This window comes from Eschrichtius robustus, chromosome 13 (assembly GCF_028021215.1).
Source record: "Eschrichtius robustus isolate mEscRob2 chromosome 13, mEscRob2.pri, whole genome shotgun sequence".
Classification (NCBI taxonomy): Eukaryota; Metazoa; Chordata; class Mammalia; order Artiodactyla; family Eschrichtiidae; genus Eschrichtius; species Eschrichtius robustus.
In genome coordinates this window covers 5,589,543-5,611,698 of record NC_090836.1, presented here as the reverse complement: position 1 = coordinate 5,611,698, position 22,156 = coordinate 5,589,543, and the positions used below count along the sequence as shown (strand labels likewise).

Sequence of the window (22,156 nt, the reverse complement as noted above, 5' to 3'; positions counted from 1 at the left end):
GAATGAAGCAGCTGCTTTTTCAAGTTGCCCAGCTGAAATTTCCCATGGAGAAAAAAAAAAAAGGCAGCTTTTAAAGATACACTCAACCAAGACAGATCCATCAGTGCTGGAAAAGTCTTGCCAAATTCTGGGACCCCTCATGCCACAGGAGTTCAGTTCAGTGTAACCAACATTTCTTACGCACTGTACTAGTTCCTGGTGGATACAGTTAGAATAGGGCCCTTACCTGCAAAAAATGGACAGACATTTGAGCATCTATAATGTAGTAAATGATATACAAGAGATATGTTTCTGGCCTCAGGGAAGGCTTTCTGCGTGAGCACTTGTAATGGTCAGCCAGGTAAACAGTGTCAGGAGGTTTGGGAATACAGTAAGTTCCCTACATACAAATGACTTCCATTCCAAGAGTTTGTTCATAAGTCCAATTTTTTCGTAAGTCCGACAAGGTTAGCCTAGGTACCCAACTAACACAATCGGCTATTTAGTACTGTACTGTAATAGGTTTATAATACTTTTCACACAAATGATACATAAAAAACAAACAAACACACAAAATAAAGAAAGCATTTTTTAAATCTTACTGTACAGTACCTTGAAAAGTACAGTAGTACAGTACAAGAGCTAGCATACAGGGGCTGACATCGAGTGAACAGGCAAGAAGAGTTACCGACTGGAGGAGGGAGAGGAGGTGGGAGATGGTAGAGCTGAAGGATGGTCAGCAATAGGAGACGGGGGGCAAGCTGCAATTTCACTCACGCCCTACATGGATGGAATGCACGTTCGAATATTTGAAAGTTCGCAACTTGAAGGTTCGTATGTAGGGGACTTACTGTAATGGGAACAGAAGTCTGGCTGTGAGAAACTCCCATGGAGGCAGGACACTCAGGCTTATCACGTGAGGCAGGGAGAGTGGGTCATGGGGCCAAGTGCATCATGTCCCAGGAGCTCGGACTGTACTTGACGGGGGATGGAGAGTCTCCCATGGACCTTATTCATTCAAACATACATGTGTTAGGTAGTGTGGATGCATTCACTCTTTATTTCCATGGGCAACAAAATTGCTCATCCACAAAAATCCCAGATAACGTAGGAAACAAAGAGAGGAGTGAGAGGAAAACCAGTTTTTCGTGTTGTTTTGGAACTCCCAACTTTTACTTGGTGTGATAATAAAGAAAATATTTTTAAAAACCAGGGGTGTTTCAGAAAAAGGGGTTAAAAACTTAAACTCAAAAATGAGTCTAACAATTAGATGAAAGATGACAAGAAGAGAAGAATTTCACCAATGAGATTGTGTGTTTCTGACAGAAAGGTGTGTGGTTTAAAGGAAAGATAAATGGCACCTGGGCAGATGACGAAAGGTGGTGTCTGTGGGCAACATGTGAGTTGTGGAGTCAGAGAGCTCTGGCTGCTGCTCAAGGCTCTGTTGGGCAAGCGGCTCAACTTCTCTGAGCCTCAGTTTCCTCATCTGTGAAATGGGGGAAATTATGTCTATCTTGCCGAGTGGCTAAGGGGATGGGATTGTGCACTAAAGCACCAAGCACAGTATAATACCCAGTGTCATGACCCCACGTGCAAACAAACAAGCCAATAAATCCTGAACAAATCTTTAAAAATCATCACATTAAGAACCCTCCTCTTGGATCAGAAACTTGTTCTCTATCTGCCTAGGATTTAAGGATCTGAATCTTCACCATTTCAGATATTCCTAAGGCCTTCATTGTTTAAACTTGGGTTCAGCTTGGAAAAGGCAGAGAATTAAAGGGAAAAAGCTCACACAAACCAGGACCTGCATGTGTACCGAGAGGATCTCACTTTCTGAATGTAAGAGGCACAGCTTGGGGGGTGCTTTCTTAGAGAAGAGCCTCAGATCTGCACTTGGGAAAAGGAGCTGAGCCAGGGATGGTGGCCTTTCCATGGCAGGCATGCTTCGGGCTCCCTGAGCTACACAGGGCATGTGGGGAAGGTGAGAGTACCCCAACCAGACCTCATCATGCTTCCCCAAACTGCGTGCAGAATTCATCTCATGCCCGTCTACTCCGGTGAAGACCCTCACTGGATTGTTACCCAAAGTCAAAGACCAGGGATGGTCCCGAACATGCCCTAAACTCAGCAAGACACAGAGTCTCGCGGGGACACATAAACCTGTCCTCTTCATCCTAAGGGGATGCTCTGCGAGGCCTGCTTATTTGTCACTCATGAGTCTGCCCTTTGATCACTGCTTCTCTACCACCCCGCCACACATACACTCACAGAAGCTCGATAATTTGGGGGTGAATGCTCAGGCCACAGGCCTGTGCTCTGAGAAGAGCTGCAGCTTTGTTGAAAGGGTAGTACTCTGAAGTTACTTGCCGCGTGACATGACCATACTCAATGGTCCCCAGCTAATGAACTAGCATGAACCTCTGACTCCAGTTGGGCCAATCAGATCTCACCCTAAGGAATTTGAAACGGGAGCCCTGGGAGAGTCAGTTGGTAGGCCTAGAATGAGAAGTGGGGAAGCGGGGTTCAGAGGCAGAGAGAACAGGGCCATGTGGTCCTGTAGACAGAGAAGTGCCTCCAGGCTCCTAGGTTAGTCGCTTATGAAGCGTGGCTACAGTTCCTGCCCTTGGATTCCCTAAGATGGCACAATATCTGGTTATTTCCCCCTTTGGGTTAATTAATAATATCATGATAGTATCAGCTAACGTGTATTGAACCTTGACCACGTTCCAGACTCTCTGAGTCTACATGCTGTAACTTATTTAGTCTTTCCAAACAATGTAATACCTTTTTACCCTTAAGGGAACTGACTGAATCTTAGCAATACTGTCAAGATCTCACAGCTAAGAAGAAGCGGAGATGGGATTTAAAACCAGGCTGAGGCTCTATTTTAATTACAATAATATGCAGCTAACAGAACAGTTCTATCTACAATAAGCCCTTGCTATGGGGCAGGCACTGTGCGAAGTGGTCTGAGTTATATTACCATTATTTCCACCGAGGCTTAAATGTTTCACTTGAATTCTTAAGAACTTTGAAGGGATTCCCATTTCAGGATGGCAGACTGAGTACCCACTTCAATCCTCCTCCTCCTCCTCTATCAAGTCCATACATACAACAGAAAACACATTAAAACTCCCTTCCTGTTTTCCAGCCTAGGCAGTTATACATTGCCTAGGCTGGAAAACAGGAAGGGAGGCTTTCATTGGCTAGGAGCTGTAAGGAATCCCTAAAAGAAGGTACACGTTCAAAAAGCCACAGATAATTTAAGAAGCTGAAGCCAAGCACTGAATCCACGTGCAAGGAATGTAGAAGAATCTGCCACAGACGATAACCCGGCAATAAGAATAACCAACCACCCTCCGAGGAAAACCAGCACCATGGAAAGAAACAGCAAACTCTACTACTGCAACAACTCAACCCCCAGGAGGCAGTGAAAAGAGTGAAGAGAAAAGGACCTTGAATATTTCATAATCTCAAAGATATAAGGCGATGCATCCACGCAACAAGAATAGGAGTGTTTCAAGGGTATTTGCATAATGATGAGATAGTAAACAATAAGGCAGGGGAGGTCATCTATGAGCTCTGCAACCAGATCCACGATGCTGCTGGGAGGGAAGTTCCGTTTCGCAGATGCAGATATAATGGTGCAGACAGAGGATAACGAGAGAGCAAGCAGCTGGAGGCAAACTCGGGGGATGGCCTTGCAGAAGGGATGAGGAACCCACATCAACATAACCTCAAGTTTCCTGTACCACATCTTGAATGCCTCATGCCTGCCCGCTCCCAACATGCGGTCCCATCCGCCCCTCACGTGAGCTTACACCCCAGACGACATCATCAGAAACAGGTAAAGGAATACATTGATGCTTCCAAGCCACAGCTGTAACATTTCTTCCCACGGTGCCCCCTGAAGGCTCCCTCCCCAACTCTCAGTGCTGTAGCATGTCTTTTAAGGAACATTTTCCCAGACTGACTTGGAGGAGAGCCGCCTACCAAAAAGGACAATGTGCTGTTAGCATCAGAATATAGCAGTTTCAACCCTAACACAGAAAAGAAACTTACGGTTACCAAAGGAGAAGGGGGAGGAGGGATAAATTAGGAGTTTGGGATTAAAATATACACACTATTATATATAAAATAGATAAACAACAAGGACCTACTGAACAGCACAGGGAACTATACTCAATATTTTGTAATAACCTATAAGGGAAAATAATCTGAAATTGAATATATATATATATATATATATATATATATATATACATATTTATATATGTATAACTGAATCACTTTGCTGTACACCTGAAACTAACACAACACTGTAAATCAAGTGTATTTCAATAAAAACTTTAAAAAAGAACCCAGATATAAATGCTTCAGCTCATCTCTTGCCCCGCTCCTTGAAATACTACCGTCCCTTGAGTTAAAAGCAGAAAGCCATGGCCGAGGGTGACGGCTGTGTGATGCAGGGTCGGGGGGTGGGGGGTGGGGCCTACCTGTTCTCAGGAATGACTGCAGTTCCACCTGCAGGATATGAACAGAGAGCCCTGTGGCGTTCTGCTTCCACTGCTTTTTGCAGGGCTTGTCTCTGTCTCTGATGGGCAATCCCCCAGCAGTGACTCGTGCAGAACGAGACCCCCCCCCACCTGCCCACACCACCATCCAGCCTCCCCTGCCCGTCCCCGGGGAACCACCATCCCGGGCCCTACATCCGGTCAGCACGGCTCGCTCCATCATAGCTTCCAACTGCACTCAGGCCACTCAGCAGTCCGGAGAATCCCAAATCCAAAGGCTTAGAGACACACGCACTTCGCCATGGGCACTGGACATCCAGCCCCAGCACGACTGCCAGCATCCACAGGGATAACTTCTCGTAACGAAAAACCCAGGGATTGTGATCATTCCACAAGGTCCACTTTACGATTTGGGAACATGTGGTTGGCAAAGCAACTGTTTCAGACCTCACTAGTTTTTTCAGACCTTGATTTTCAGCTTCCTTCTCTGACCCTCCACTCCTCTGCCCTCCTGCAAGTCCTGGCTCCCTAACAGGAAAACAGCAAGAAAACGACTGCCTTCTGCCAAGGAGGCCCATTGGTTAAAGCTGGTCCTCAGGGTGGGCCTCTTGGTAGTACTGTCGTCCTAAGCCTGGCACTTGGGTGGATCTCCCGGACCCGAGAGGGAAGAAAGGTGCTGACTTTCCCATTGAGCCATCGGTGCTGGACATCAATGGCAGCCCTGCTCCCTAACTGCCCCAAGAGTAGGGCCTCTCACTGGTACGCAAATTCCCAGGGAGAACCAGGGCAGGAAATCTGATCATGCATAGACCACAAACAATTCTGCACTCCGAAAGCACTGTGGATGCCATGCCCTCCAGCCTGGGATGGAGCTGTCTCTGGGGGGCAGTTGGGGGGAATTAATGAGATGACCTGTACAAAGGCACCTGCACAGGGACTTCCCTGCCAGTCCAGTGGTTAGGACTCCGCACTTCCACTGCAGGGGGTGAGGGTTCGATCCCTGGTTGGGGAACTAAGATCCCACATGCCACACGGTGTGGCCAAAATAAAATAAAATAAGCTAAAAAATAAAAAGGTACCTGCACAGCATTCAGGCCCTAGGAATACTGGTCTCTGTCCCTCTCTCTCTGCCCTGCTCCCTGCCCTCACCCTCAACACCGCCTTCAGTAGCTGGAGTTGAGCTGCACTTAGGAATCTGCTGAGCACCTGTGATCTGCCCTCCTGGTCTCCACTTTCCCAGGCAGATGCCGGATGAGTAGGAGCAGGAGATTCAGATCAAATGAGCTGAGCATCCGTCAAAGCAAGGGCCGACAGCCCCCGCCTTACGACAGTTAGACTTAGACTTTCTGGACTTTACGATAATGTGAAAGTGATACGAGTTCAGTAGAAACCGTACTTGGCGGATCTTGAATTTTGATCTTTTTCCCTGGCCTGGCTATATGCGTAGATCCTCTCTCGTGATGCCACCCCGCAATCACGATACACTTTCAGCCATTCTGTGCCCAGAAGGCCATTCTGTTTTTCACTTGCAGTACAGTATTCAATACATTACATGAGATATTCGACACTTTATTATAAAACAGGCTTTGTGTGAGATAATTTTGCTCACCTGCAGGCTGATGGAAGTGTTCTGAGCACATTTCAGGTAGGCGGGGCTAAGCTGTGATGTTTGGTAGATGAGGTGTATTCAACGCATTTTTGACCAACAATATTGTCAACTTATGATGGGTTTATGGGGACCTCACTGAATGGGACGGATGCCACGGCAAAGCCACAGAGGGGCAGGGACAGTGCAGAGGGGGGTTCCACAGTGAGGTCTTTGTTGAGCAGAGACCTTCGAGATGACACAGAATGTTCTCTTCGGTTCCCTTGCCTCCACCAAGGGGGATTCCTGCATTCCACCAGGCCAAGTCTCTGGAGGGCATGCCAGGTGTCTGTCTAGGTCACTGTCACACACACTCTTCTTATCTGTGCTAACCTACGTGACCTTGCAAGTGACTCTCTATAGGGATCCACTACAAGCAGAAGAGGTTCTGTGGAATTTGGTAATTTTCAGGAGACTTTGAAATACACACACACACACACACACACACACACACACAAACACAAACACACACTAATCCATAGGAATCATCAATAGATGGATCTGATGTCCAGAATCTGGGACCTGCCAGATGCCCCAGAAAACTCACCATCTGTCCACATCCCACTTGGAGCCTATGAAAAGGTCTGTGAGCAAGCAGCCCCCTCTGGAGAAAGTCACCATCACAGTTTCAAATTTTCTGGGGTACAACTCCAAAAGCCACTTTCATTTTTGATCCGGAATGAAATCAAGTTTGGATGGAAATGTATAGAAAATATAAACAGGTTGCGAGATCCTCCCACGGCCAACTGATCTCTCAGCATTGTTACTATGCTGGTCCCTGTTTCCCTACAGCCAGAGCCACGCGAATCCATGACCTGTCGCCTATCGTCCCAGCCCGTCCTGTCCTTCATCTCCCCCGGAGCCAGCACTGGTCAGAGTAACCAGTGATCAAGTCCGGCTTGATCAAGTCCCCCCCTGCATTTCACTCATTTATTCGCTCATTAATTCATTCTTCCATCAATCCAACCAATAGTCTTTTTCCCATTGAACAACTATTTAGGAAAAGCTATCTCCCGTATTGAACCAGAGTGATAATTTTTTAAAACAAAAGACTGACTGTATCCTCTCCTGTGCCACCTCCACTGGCTCCTGCTGCCCTTGGGGTTAGGATGGGGCTCAGTGTGGGCCCTCCTTCCTCCCATCTCCCTGGACACATCACCCCACGCTGTTCCCCATGAACCACGACCTGGGCGGCTTTCGGTTCTTTTAGCCCCCGGTTTCCCTCACCTGGGACCCTCTTTCCATCTGCAACTTCACCTGGAACTCTCCTCCCCCCATCTCCTCCTACTTTCACCCACGATTACAAATCACGTCACAGGCCATCAGAAAACCTCCCACGAAACTGCTGGGAACTGAGTCTCTCCCTCCACATTGGAAGTCACTTTGCAAGTGACTCTCTATAGGGATCCACTACAAGCAAAAGAGGTTCTGTGGAAGAACCTCTTGGAAGAATTTCCCTTTCCATCTCTGTCCCAGCCTCTGCTCGCTCTCTCTCTTTAGGCAAGAGTCACAGACATCACTGTGCCACAGGAAAACACATGACAAACAACCCCTAACCCTTTTAGTAAAAGGTTTTAGTTCCCCCTCATAGTAAAAAATCAGACCTTCTCTAATGGCTCCATCCTTGACTGTGCCTCTGTTGAGAGGTCCCCCAAGAAATCAGGAGACTTTCTGCAGACAGACGGTAACTTAATGCAGCAGCCCCAAAAGGAGATGTAAACACTGAAGGGGGACTGGGAAGAGACATTCCTGATTCGTACAAGAGCCAAAGAGTAAAAGCGAAATGTCAGAGGTTTAGAGTGACAATCTGAGGTCTCTCTACCAGTAACCCAACTCCAATTCAACTTGATTTCCTAGACTCGCTAATAGACCACAGGCTTCAGTATCTTTCTCTCTTGTTCTTGCTCTCTCTCTTTCTTTCTCTCTCTCTCTTTTTCCCTCCCTTTCTCTCTCTTTTCCCCTCCCTCTCTCTCTCTTTCTCTCTCTCTCTCTCACACACACACACAAACACACACATACATATGCACCAGAAGACAAGTACATGGAATAAATACACTGAAGGTTTCCTTGATGATCATTTAAATGCTGAGAAAGAGAAAGAATGGGAGTGAGTTATGAAAAGCAACTTTTCCCCCATTTTAACCCACAGTCATCAAAAGTCTTAGATACTTTTTTAAAAAGCTCCACAAAAGCAATGGTAGAATGAATTCTAACATGAAGGCATCCTAGACCTGAGCTATAATCTACACTAGGATACTAATGCAGTTTCTTTTGGAAAAACTATCCTTGACTCAAGCACTATGCAGATGTATTTTGGAAGGAAGGTCCAGGGGGAGATACAGAGAGAAGCAGCAGGCAGACACGTCCTGAAAGCCGTTCACCTCCTCATAGCTGTACAGCACCTGAGGTTACTCTGGGGACATTCTCTCCCTCCCACTGTGCGTGGGGTTGTCAGGACGGGACACACCTTGAGATGCCCTCCCTGCAGGGGATGCAAGAGGGACTCCGGCTCTACTGGTCCTTGACAAGATGGAAACGAGGCGCCACCTCCCTCTGCATGATGCAAATGTGGGATGCGATGCCAGGTCAGGGATGGGTGGGCCCTAGGACGTTGAAACCAGCCCCCCTGGGTCACAGGGACCTTCTAGGTCCCCGAACTCCCAGCTCAGAGCCTGTTCCACGATACCACACAGCGATTTTAGGAGGCGCTCACCAAACCCTGGGGTTGCTAAAAGCAGACCCAGTCAAGCTGCCCACACTTGTCTTTCCCAATCACTCTGTCTACAAGGACTCCCCCTTCCCCCAAACCCCCAAAGCCTCTGGGGTCCCTGCCACTCACGTGCCACGTACCAAACATATCTTGCCGCATCCTATGGTCTATTTCTTTGCAGGTCTGTCCCAACTTCCAACTAGACTGCAAGGCTCTTGAAGGCAGGACTTAGCCTTCTTCGTCTTGGCACTCCACACGGTACCCAGGTACCCAGCATGGTAACTAAGAAGAGTCAAGAGAGGCACGAGGCCCCCTCCAAATAACACTTTTGTTAAACAGATAAGAAAAACATCTAACAGATGTGTTACGTTTTTGAAACGCCCCCTTCTAAATTCCAACGAAGTTACTTAACAAGGACCTGATGTCTATTCTCTTTCTGCTGGTATCTGGACCCATTAAAAACAGGACGTGAAAAAAATGCTGAGGAGCTCACTGAGCAGGAAGGACTCATAGAGGACAAGAGTGGACAGTAGATGGCAGTCTGTCCCTGTGTCAGGAGTGGTCACAGAGACAACACACAGTGCAGCCCGGAGAAGCAGCGCTTAAAAGCCTCGGGCAGATGCACCTCCCCCGCCTGGGCTGACTACAGCCAAGAGCGCGGGGCTACTTCTGGAAAGCACACACACCTACACATCCACCCAGACCTAACACCTGTACATCACGCCCCTTCCCCAAACTCTCCCTGGGAAGAACCAATGGCTCCCATCACAACGGGCTCTGAGCTTGGTCAGGCCTTGGGAACTCAGGGACGAGAAAAAGTGAAGGCAGTTCATGGACCCTCCAGCCTGCTTCCGGTCCAGAGGATTCCCCATCATTATTCACACCAACACACAACATTCCATCCAGGAACCCTGTGCTTGAACTTCCATGCTCACACGGCCCCTCCCTAGAGCACAGTGATGTAACTGGCCCGTTGCCCTCACCAGCTCCTAGACCCTGGAGCTCAGAGCTCAGCGTTAATCTCTGCATCTTCTCCAGCATCGAGCACAGGGCCTGAGACTCGGCAGCCACCAACAGGATGCTTAATGAACAATCTTTAAGCATGTGTTTTCTGAGTGTCTAGAGATAGATGGCCCTAATTCACGTGCAGTGACACCCAATTTTCCCATGACCAAAACCCACATTTGCAGAAGGACTTGGCAGACTAAGACACAGGGGAGAAGGGGGTCTCTAAAGAGAGCAAGAACAGCCTTTCCTAGTGGGCCGGCAGCGAGCTTCATGACATCAGCCTCGGGACAGGCTGAAATGGGACACAGAGAACACGTATGGCTCTGGACCCTTGGGAAGGAGTACCACTTCTCTGAGCCCAGCCTCTCACCGCTGGACTCCCGGATAACCCACCTGTCATGCATTCACTCACCCGACACATATCAAGGTGTTGGGGGCACAGAGATGAAAAGACCAGGTCCCTTTCTCTGCAGAGCCCATCTTCTAGTGAGAAGACAGAATACCGGGTGGTGTAACACAGGGAGACTGAGAGGGAGCCCCAGGCTCCCTGGGGGATGCAGGGAGGCTTCCAGGAGAAGGTAATGGTGAAGCAAAGATGTGAAGGATGCTTTCAATATCCCTGGTGAAGAAGGGAGAGCTTTCTAAGCCCAATATACACACAGAATAAGCCCTCCGTGACCATCTCAAATTCAAGAACAGATGTATATTTCTGCTACTCCTACCCTCTTGCAATCAGAGGACGTTTCCCTCTACATTCAAGCCCCTTATCAATCCATCCATCCAGGCTTTTCTACTAGCCCTCGATTCCCATAATTACTGATGAGTCAGGAAAGATTTGGGGGATCATCTAAGCCAGGAGCCTTTCACTCTCCATGGAGCAGAGACTCCCCAAATTGCACAGTGAGGCTCTGGGACAGTTTGGGGTGGAGTCTGGTATCTCTGCTCATAGCTCAGGATCCTTCTGATTTCACTCACCAAGTTCAGCTACCCAAAGAGAATTTTATCCCACATAAACTTTTCCCTATGCTTTCAACTCCCAATCCAAGATCTGCCACCGATCTGGCAAGCTTGCTTCTTCAGCACTTTATAAACATGCACTCCTCCATGTGTTCAAGAACTTATCTGGCGTCATATAACTTCATTTCCTCCTCCACCTCCTCCACATCTCTGCACATAAGTCCTCCAGAGGAGCAGGGATACCCAGAAATGCCAGGCATGGGCCACAGAGAGGCTTAGGGAGCAGCAGAGTCATGGAATATGTGACCTGTCATGAATGGCAGGGTCCTTTTGACCTTCCAGTGAATCCCATTCCCTCCTTTTCCGGAAGAGGAAACAGAGGCCCGTGGAGGGAGAATGCTTTGCTTAAGGTCGCACAGCTAGTTTGAGTCCTTTGCAAAGAGAGGTGAGGTGAGCAGTTTGGGGAGCAAAAGCTGGGTGTCAGGAGAGCTGGGCTCCTTCCCAATTACAGGACGCACGTGTTGGGAAACAGGTGATTTCCAGAGCTGCACTTTCCCTCCTGGACCCAGTGGAAGCAGGGGATGGATGTGCCCCATGATCCATCAGGAGTAGATCTGCTAGACACAGAATGGAAATAATCCCAGACTGAGATCTTGAACTATATTCCCTGAGGGATGATTTGGAGCCAGAGGGGGAGGATATTTTTAAATGCCATGGGCTCAGACCTAAAAACAGAGGGGGGGCAGGGCAAGACTGGTCTATCATAAAAAAAAATGATAGTAATAGGGCTGTGTCCTCTTACAAAGAAGGAAAGCATCACCCTACACGTGGAATGTTGTTTTAAACAAAGCAAACACACATCTTTTGAGCATCCACAATTTCATAGGCATTAGGTTAACGTTGTCCACTTATAAGCACATTGCAAATACCTTTCAGCAATAGAACCCAGTCATTCTCATTCATTGCTTTGAAGATGTATGTGTGGTAGTGGTGATGGGAAAGTCAGTGGAGGGAGAAACAACAAGAGCCTTCAGTCACACCCTTCAGAGATGGTGGCAACATGCACCCCGAGAACACCTCTGGCTTCCCTACTTCTGGTATTGCCCAGAAGGGCATGCAGCAAGCAAGTGCCAGGGCTGGAAGACTCTAAAACTGCTCTGCTCTGCATCAAACAGAGCCTGGGGACCCCAGTCCTTGGCAGCAACTCCTGCCTTCAACCTCTCAGCAAGAAATACATGGCCCCTGTATACATGGAGAGAGTTCCCTAGCCTTTCAAGGAAAGCCATTTTCCAAATTCTGAAGAGCCCTCACATCCTCCATTCTCTTTTACTTTGATTCTGTGCAACCCTCATCACAGGACTCAAGAACGCTGGGACCCACCACCTCTCGTGGGCAAGTGGATCAAAACCAGATGTCCAGCTCCAGTCTTACAGAGTTTACAAGGAGGCAATTGTGACTTAAATCAACACCCCCATTCTGGAAGGGCAGATTTCCTTGTCAACAGGACGGGAAGTAAAGGGGGAGGGCGATGGGAGCTAAGACAGATCTGACACATGCTTTCCAGCAGGTGGCCAGAAAGCCTCAGCATTTGTCTTGCACATGAAAATGAACCTTCCCATGGAGCAAGTTACCCTGTGGGATGACAGACTTTGCAGAGGGCTATCAAGCAATCTCCCATCTGGATGACCTCACAGAATGCAGAAACAGAACCTGACTGGCAGGTGATGGACTTGGGATGGTCACAGGCTTCAGGCTAGAATGTCAGCACATCGAGATCTAGCTGTGTACCCGTAAACATACCCCTTAACCTCACATAACCTCAGTCTCCCCACCTGCAAAAGAGATTATTTTGGGCACTGAAATAACACCATGTGATATTTACAGTAATGCCTGGCACCCAGTAAGTACTCAAATATTAACTATCATCATCATCAATCATCTTCAAAGTGGGTACTTCTCTTAGTCAGAAACACTAATAGGCGTTCATGTGGAAGCTGGATGATTAGCATCGGGCCTACCAGAAAGCCAAGCCCCACCCCTTAGAGCTCTGTACACACTGTGCAGGCGAAGCCAACTTCAAGAGCATTCTTGGCCAAAACAAAACTCTATGGCAAATTCTTTGCATACCTTTCTGACTTTGACTCAGCCATTCCCCAAAGATAAAAACAGGAGCTCATTGAGAGTGCGCCAAGATGCACTCCAAGCAAAGTATATTAGCGCTGAGCGAGTAGGAGGATGGGGCTACTGTAGAATCCTCAGATGGTGCAGTTGGAATGGAACTTTGAGATCCTCTAGTTCAAGTTCTTCATTTACAGATGGGTACGTCAAGGCCTGGAGAGACTATCCAGGGTCACACAACAGCAGCCTATTAGTGACGGAGTTCAGTGGCAAGCTTGGTCCCCCACCTCTAAGTCAGTAGGCTTTCTGCTGCCCCAGGCTGTTTAAGAGGACCTTGGCCTGGGATCTTTTGAGATCAGTAAGCTGCCATTTACTCCTACAACTCTGGTCTTGAATGAGCAAGAACCTCAGCCCTTTCAAAAAATCTCTGACTGAACAAAATCCATAGAAGACTGGGGGCTCAACAAAAGTCTTTCCTGGAGATGCTGCTGAAAAGTGAGCAATCACAACAGACCACACCAAAGTTCACGTCAAAATCCTTCTCCAGCGAAACCACACTGACAGGCAGAGGTTAGTCCTGTAAGGATGCCCAGAGCCACAGACAGCCTCTGGTTGTTCCCAGTTAGGACTGCTTGAGAAGGACCATGGCCCAGATGTGGACACGAAACAGCCAACGTATTCTCACCACCCAGAGGTGCGTGCCCACTCAGCCCCTTGGTATTTTTAGGTAGAAGGAAAGGCTGACTTAAGGAAAACTATCAACAACACGAAAAGACTTTAAAGGTCTTTGTCCCTCTACACGTGCTTTCATAGGTTCTAAAATGAGTCCTCTGAAAGGCTTCCTTTGTCCAGCCTTGATCTTAATAGAAATCTGTTCAGGCAAGAATGAGGTTCTATCTGCACTGGCCTCAGACTTCCTAAAACTCACACATCCTCCGTTCCCCAGATACAAATGGTCTGAAAAAAAGCTGCTCCCAATTTCTTCCACAAGCTGGCTCTTCTGCAAGACACAATACGGTGATGGTCCAATCTGAACCAGGTGCCCATATACCTGCCACCCATAACACAAGCTCTAGGAATGCCTCCTGCCCACCCAGGGCCCCTCCTGTGCTCTCGTGTCCCCCAGCACACACACAGCCCTGCTCTCCTCTCTCTCTGCACACACCTATCCACGCACAAAGTACATCCACAGAGCTTATCAGCAGCAGCACACGGGTCTTAGGCTGGTCTCCAGTAGATTTGGTCCTTCTCCAACAAACTCAATTTTAAAGAAAACTAAATGGAAAACCCTAGCAACGGTCATTAGTTCAGCATCCCCACCACCAGAAACTGCCTGCCTCATTAAAGAGTAAAACAGCAGCTGGTGAGGTTGGGAAGCAGGGTGGTGGGTTTGAAGGATCTTCTGTGTTGGCCTGACTCCCTGCTCTCATTCCCGCCAACACTGGATTTACATTCCTCACAGTTGGGGTGGGAGCGCTGTAACTGCTCAGGAAACAGTCTGGAGAAGCCTGGAGCGGGAACTGCCTGCTGCATTTGCCGTCCTGGATGGAGGGGCGGCGGGGGAGGCCTGCACATCTGATCTATCTGGGAGGGGAGCTGCGGAGATGGGAAATGTTATGTAATTAAACTCTGCTGGCCTGTCCCGCCCGGGGAATGTGAGAGCCATCAACAGTGACCTCTTCCAATCAACTTAATTGGCCCAATCTCGCCAAGAAAAGCAGCAGAATTGGTTTAGTGCCTCATGGAAATAGCTTAGCGCCTGACTATTTATGGCCACTGAACTCAAGGATGGATGGGAGCCTGATTCCGAGCCAGCAGTTCACAGCATGTGCTGACTTCTGGGAGGACTCGGAGGCTTGAGTGGGTTTCCTGGTCCCTCTTTTTTTTTTGGTCTCCATTTTTGTCTCTGGGGAAAGTGGCTGCACCAACTCGCTGCGTTGGGTGTCTGCAAAGATCCAAAGCCCATGCCCTCTTCTTACGGGCAGGCTCTTGCCTGCCAAGGACACGTAGCCGGGAGAAAAACAGACCTTCATAGTAACCCGGGTTGGCTGGACTTCGCTCTTCTTTTATTCTAACACGCCGAGAACAATGACTATTTTCTCTGTCCTCAGATCACATTTCTTTAGGCATTGTGGCCTGCAGAAAAGGGAAAGGTCCGCGTCGGATAGTTAATAACATTGATTTGTGGACCACCTTTCTTCTGAATGGTTCAAAGACCTGTTATGAAAACAGATTGCCATCAACAGTAATCTAGGCTTGGCTGCCTCCATTTTATGGGCGAGTAAACTGAGGCGGTTATAGAAAGTTCTGTTTGCACCATGGGTGAGCAGTAGACACTCAGCGGGCATTAAGACTGTTTTACCAACTTGCACTGTAGAGAAGGAGGTCCAGGACCCATTTTTACAATGGTTCACATCCATGCTAGCGCCTGTATTCAACTCGGCGTCACCTTTGAGTAAAGCTTAGTACCCCTAAACACACCAAGCTTTGAAGGGGAGGGAAGCAGAGTGAATTTTCCTCCTCATTGAGTCATGGCAGACAACGCCATTTTACACAGAGAAACAATGGAGGATCAGAGAGATTAGAAAAATTTCCCGAGGTCACTCTGCTCCAAAGTGGCGGAACTGGACTAGAAACAAGCCATTCCCAATGGGAAACCTTCCATCTCCACCACGCCATGCTCCGAAATACTGCCGCAAGATCCTCTGACCAAGGGTCAGATCCTGTATCAACGCTCTTACACAGATGAATTTCCCCTACAAATAAGGCAGAACCTCAAAATGACACAGCCATCATTTCAGGAAATCAAAAGTGTCATGGGTCAAACAGATGAGGTCTATTCCCCCCAGACATATGCCCTCCCACGAATAGACCTAATAAATGAGGTTCCTGGTCAGCAGGTGTGTGCGGCCAAAGCACACCCCGCCCCCTGCTCTGTCCCAGCTACCTCCCCAGCTCTTGCTGGTATGAACCCAATCAACATCACATGCCCCTCCCTCCCCAAATGCTTCCTAATAAACCTGCAACCCTTCTTTTATCTGTACCTTTTAAACTTTGATACACATCTGAGCATCCAAGACGATTTTTATCCTTCCTCGGCCACAAAGAATTCCTGCAAAAACATACATTCCACTTCCTCCGCCAGAGCCAGCATACACGCCCCTCCTGTCCTCCAAGCTAGCCTTTCCCCAGTTACTTCACTCCAGACCCACGGCGTGTGCGCATGCATACGCGCATATACGCACGCGCACACACATGTTAGCTTTACACTCACAGCCCAGAAGTCGTCAAAGATTAACAAACACTCCCAGCCTGCATCTCCCTGGCATCTTCCTGCTCACTGCCTCGCCCCTTCTCCAGCTCCACGTATGAAGCCTCGTGTCCCTGCCATGCTCTCAGAAACTCAGCCCTCCAGGGTATCAGCACCTGCATCCTGACCTGGCTTGCTGCACTCTCCACTCCCAGCCCACACCCCCTACAAGAAACAGAAACAGCCCTCAGCTCCCTCCCCAACACACGAAACTATCCATCACCCCTATCTTTCTGCGCCCTTTTTACAAAACCACAGGTACATTTCAAATCAGCTTCCCTGTGGCCTCCGAGATCCATAAACATCTCTAGAAACTGAATTATAGTGCTTGAAAAAAACCTCGACTAGCACCGAGCTCTCCTCGTTCCTCCTGGCAAAACTGTGGCAGTCCGCTGAGCCCTGGGAAGAAATTGTTCCAGGGCACCGTGCCACGCCCCAGTACCCAGCAGTGGGCTGAGCATCCAGTGGGCATTCCATTTCTTATTTCTTAAATAAGAAACCCATTATACAATATAATACTATGCACATCCCTTCCCGGCATGCAAAACACATTTCTCCACTCACTCAGATCTCACTCACACACATCCCCACCCGGTACCAACACACAGAGGACTTTTCCCCTTAAATGTACATCCCTCATCCTAAGCCTTCTCCAGTTTCCTGCCCTCTGGGGAGGTGGAGAGCGGGAGAAGGCAAAAACCACCCCAGCATCCTTCTCTGCAAATGCCCCATCTCTCCATAATGTGTCTGAGCCCACACTTTTCTGTTCCCCACACACCCCAGTGCCCTCCTGGCCAAATTTCCCAGCACTCACTCATAAGGTTCACACTCTGCTCTTTGCAGATAATCTCCCCTCCCCATCCCTTCGGTAATCCGCAGGCGCCTAGGCTAACCTTCCACACACGTCCCCGACGCGGGCGCCCTCCCACGCCACACCCACTCCGTGTGTCTGTGCAGGCACGCACAAGCCATCTGCTGCAACACACCGTACCTCTCCTCCTGCTCCGACACCCTTCGCAGGCACAGATTTCTCATTAGCTACACCTCTGTTCCCACATGCTCTCACCTGCTGCCCGTGCAAGAGAGCCTCAGAAACACACACCTCCACCTGCACACAGAGCAGGGCGAGCTCCCGCACTCTGGCCGTCCCCCATACACACCCTCACGCAGACACTTTCCAAAAAACCTCTTTCCCTGACCAAACAGAGCACCCAGGGGTCCTGATCGCCCTCCACAGACGGCAGACCCGTTCACACAGAGCCACAGCCTCCACTTCCAGCTACAAAACAGTCCACACCAGCACAGAACCGTACACGCTCCTTCCTGCAACCCCGCAGACTTCCTACTCTCCCCCAGCACCATTCAGAGCTAGGTTTCTTTTCACCTCCTCCTCTCCCAACGCCAAACCCAGGTCTTGAGCGTTTGAGCCCAAGGCAGAGGCGGTTGGATTTTATCCCCTGAATCCCACCCCTCCACCTTCTTTCTGTCGGGGGCGGGAGGGGGGCAGGCTGAGGACCTGGGAGAATTTCTCAGTGCCGGGAAAACAGAACCGATTGCAAAGTTCCCTCCCGTTCCAACTTTCTCCATCCCGACATTTGGGGCAGAGGGTTTAGATGTGCCTCTGGCTCTCCGTTCTGCAGAGCGGGAGAGGACATCTCTTCATTACAGAGCACTTGCCCAGCACAGTGCTTAACCGACTGGAGTCCCCGGGGTGACACCCACCCCCTTTTAGCCCGCCCTCCCCACCCCCAGCTCCCGCCCCCTGCTCCTCGCGCACATAAACAAGTCCAAGACGCGCAGTCGCCAGCTCTCCAGCTCCGAGCTCAGCGCTCGGGCTGCGTCCAGGCAGCTGCCTGCACTAGACTCTGAACGTGCCGCCCGCCGCCAGAGGTCGAGACCAGGCTGTCTAGTTCGGTGTTTCCTCCACCTGGAAGCCCCCGGCCTCGGATCCAGCGAGAGGGATCCTTACTAGTCAGCAGCCCTCACCCGGTGCGGCTCGGGGGTCTCAGTGCTGTGCCTCTGGGGAACGCAGCAGCCAAACTCCCCCAGAGAAGCAGCGTCTCCTCGCCGCGCACCCACTCGCGCCCGAAAGCCACAAGCAGAGTCCCCTCCCCCACCCCAGGCCCGCCTTTCCCGAATCTTCAACTCCCGAGCGTTCCAAATGTCCTTCGGAGTGTGAGTCTACCACCCCGAGCTCTAGCTCAGGGGCCACGGAGAAATTTGGTGCTTGGGGGTCCTCTGAAGTCCGACCTAGCTGCGCCGGGCCCCGGGCCTCCCAGCCTCCCGGTACCTCCGATTCCCAGAGCTGGCCCGGAGGAACCGCGAGGAGCTCCCCAGGGACCGCTCGGGCCCCGTGCCCGCCGCTCCCGGCGGCGACCCAGACGCGCGGGCCGCGCGCACGTTTCCAGCATCTGCGTAGAGACCCAGGGTTGGGTGGCCGCCGGCCAGGACGAGCCCGGGGTGCGGGGCTGCTTCCGAGAAAGCTCTGAGCGGAGGCAGGGGGACTCCAGCAGGTAGCCACGCCACGCACGGAGTCTCAACTCCCGAAACTGGGAAGCGACTCTCCGGGGCCGGAGCTCCGCGTCCCCTCCCCCGCCCCAGCCCCCGCCCGGCCCGGGAGGGGGAGGAGAGCGGAGAGCTTGGCGAGGCGGCGAGCGGGGCGCGGGGGGCGCGTGCGGGGAGCGACGGCGGCACCCTCGCCTCCCCGCCGCCCCGGAGACGGCTGCCACCCCCTTTTGTTACGCGATGCGCGAGGAGCCTTCCCTGCGGGAGTAGACGGGTGCGTTGGTGAGCGGCCGGCGGTTTTCCCGAAGCCCTTTCCTGCCCTTCCGTCGTCCCCCTTTCCCCTCGCCTGCGCCCCCCACCATTTCCAATCCCGGTCCCTTAAACCCGATCACTTCCCAGATATTGGGCGGTTTCTCCAGCAGTCGAGGCACGGGAGGGAGGAGGTGGGAAGGAGTGTCCGTGCGCGGGGGCGGGCGGGGGGCTGTGATCGCACCTCGGCCTGGGCAGATCCGGGCGCAAACTTCGGGAAGGCACGAGCGGGGGAAAGTGCGGGAGCGCGGCGCGATGGGGTGAGGGCGGGGTGCGGAGCCCGGGCCCCGCGCGGGTCCCCGGCCCCGAACCTGCCCGCCCAGCGTGCCCGCCTCCCCTTACCGTGGCAGAAGTGACCATGGCATCCGTGTGACCGTTTCCAGGGACGTCGACATGAAGAGAAAGGTGGACGCGAGCTCGGTCATTCAAAGTCTCTCCCACCCCGCCGCCGCCGCCAGCCCCCAGCAGGGGACAAAAAGAGGAGAAAGGAGAGGGAAGAAAGTAGTTTGCGCCGGGCTCTCTCGGGGGCCTCGCGCGGAGCTGCTACGATAGGGAGAAGAGCCTTCAACTCTGAGTCCCGTGAACATAATCTGCGCGGTTATAACCAGCCAACCCGGCCAGATGGCTGCGCGCTCAGCGCCTTAACCCCTTCGGCGCCGCGCCGGCCGCCCCCGCGCCTGGCCGGCCGCGCGAGCCTGCGCCCCAGCGCCCCTCCGGCTGGGGTCGGGAGCCACTGGGGGCACCGGGTTATTTCCCCTGTCCTGTCTTAAAGAAAAATATCCCCAACCTCCAAGTTGGTAGTATGCTTCAGTTTGCCCCTCCATCTCCGTTTTAGAGAGCCAAGAAAAAACGAAATATTTAACTTTTCACACTGCACTTTACACATTCATGCCTTCAGTCTGTCTTATTTGTTCTTTTTCTTGAAAAATCTCTTTTTGATCTTCTTTTTGCTTTTCATCTAAGGTTTTTCTTTACAAAGCAGAAGGGCCTTTCTTGCCCCTTGCCTCGGGAGGCTTGGGTCGAATGTGCGAACTTCTCCGAACCTTCGACCCTTAAAGCTCCAGATCTCTCCCCACCCCCTACCAAGAGCACCCGTCCATCCTTTCCGCTCCCCACCACCGGAGCACGCCCGGGGACACCGTTCCCTGGCGTGCCCGCCACTCCGGGACCAGCACCCAAGGCGCTGCAGGCGGTCCAGGCGGATCAAGCCAGACAGGTATGGGGTGGGGGGGGGGGGCACGGGGCGGGGGTGGGGGGAGGGCGGGTGTGTGCGCGCGCTTGTGTGTTTGTGCGAGTGTGAGCGTGGAAGGCAGAGGGTGATGAATCGGAGCCTCCCGCTCCACGAAGCCTTCAACTTCTTCTAAGCCCCTTCCTTCCGAATGAGGGTCGGGCCCTGCAGCCGAGCGCCCGCCCAGCACCCACCAGTCTGCACGCGGGGACAGCGCGGGAAGCAGAAAGCCAAGCGACAGACCAACCTCTCTAAGCGCTCCGAAAGGAGTGACGCCCACTTCCCCACCCTTAGATTATTCGAGGAAAGGACGGGGGAGTGCAGGGTGCAAAATCTCTTATTTCGAGATAACTTTAGCCGCCCATTAGACCCCGCTTGCGGTGAGCTCGGTCTCTCTAAATTTACCCTAGTTAATGCGTTTTGCTTTCGCCCATTTGCCATCAAGAGAAGTGGGGGGGGGGGGGGAAATGTCACTGAGGGGTCAATGAGAAATCCAGAGCCTCGGAACAGAGTTTTGCCCCCCTGTCCTCCTCCTACCCGCTCCCCGGGTCGTGGCGTGGGGGGATCTCATCTCCGATCCCCCTCCCCCCCCCCCCACTTCTTCCTCCCTGCCACCTCAGCCACCCCTCACCCCATCTCTTTCCAGGACCTTTGGACATGCGCGCCATTGGGGGAGGGGAGTGAGTAGGTATCGCTTCTCCCCGGGGCCGTGCCGTTCCGGGCGTCTAATAAGCAGTTCAGCTGGCGTCCAAGTACAAAAAAATCCAAATTCCTTTGACTTGTTTGAGAATTTAGTCAAACGCCAAGAAATAAGGGCGCCGCACCTACCAGATCAGACGCAGAGAGGAGGCTGCCGGTCCGAGGGGAGGTGGGAAGGGATGGGGAGGCGGGGGGCTGCGTACTAGGTAGATTGTACCTGCCTCATCATTATCCTGGCTGCTGGAGATTGCCTCATGGAAAACGGCCAGAAGCGCCTACTGAGGCCAAGGGGCGGCACCTCCCGGGGTCCCTGGGGAGAGTAGGGTCCTCCTTCCGTGCCGCCCTCGCGCCAAAATGTTTAGGTCCTCCTCCGGGCCAGATTAGGCTGCAGAGATGTCCCCTCCACCCGGAGCACGGCACCATGAAGGTCTGGATTGGGCGTGCTCTGCTGGGTCCCGGTTTTCTCGCTCTGCTCTGGCCCGCCCCCCTGCCCTCCCCCACTGCCCGCACTTGCGCCCCAATCCCCCCACCCCACCCCCCGCTGCCGCGCAGTCAAAGGCGGGATTCAGGCCCCGGATTCAGGCCCCAGATTCAGCTCCGCTGGCCAGGTTCTAGGGGCTCTTCTCTGGAGCTCCAGGTCCTCCAGTAACCCAAAGTTTGCAAGGAAAGAGGGGGTTGGCTCCCGCTGCAGCGAGGAATGGGTTAAAAACCTGTCCCGGCTGATCTGCCTGCCGCTCTTCGGTCACCAGCAGGATGGATGGAGGAGGGGAAGGGAGAGGGGCAAACTTAAATGTGAAAAAAGTCAGAAGAAAAAAAAAAGAAGAAGACGAGGCAGCGTGGAGTTTAAGACCGATTTGTTCTGCAGATGCCAGGCGCTGACTGGCTATCTCGTTTTGCCCGGACCTAGGCGATCCCGGGAAAAGTTTGTGCCTTTCCCACCTCGAGGGGGTTTTGTCCTGAGCTGGTGGGTCTGTCTTTGCGTGCAATCAATACGCCTTGTAATATGAGAGGTGACACTTTAATCTTGCCAAATATGCCTGGTGCCTTGGGGGGGGGGGAGGGAAGGGAGGGAGGGGCTGAGGGAGGAGAGAGGAAGAGGAGAGAACAGGCAGAGGCCGAAAGATGCCCTTTGCTCACTTTTTCCCAAATGGAGAGCCACTGGCCCTTTCCT

General features: G+C 51.6%; 1 protein-coding gene across 1 annotated transcript in view; it reads right to left on the bottom strand.

Annotated features, from left to right (window-relative positions):
- Window positions 1-19,580, bottom strand: part of NTF3 (neurotrophin 3) — a 65,901-nt gene extending 46,321 nt beyond the window's left edge. Inside the window, exon 1 of the mRNA XM_068560674.1 lies at window positions 19,401-19,580. Within this exon, the coding sequence (XP_068416775.1) occupies window positions 19,401-19,418 (18 nt within the window). The 5' untranslated portion in view covers window positions 19,419-19,580. The remainder of the gene's footprint in view (window positions 1-19,400) is intronic.
- Between the last annotated feature and the right edge of the window lie 2,576 nt (window positions 19,581-22,156).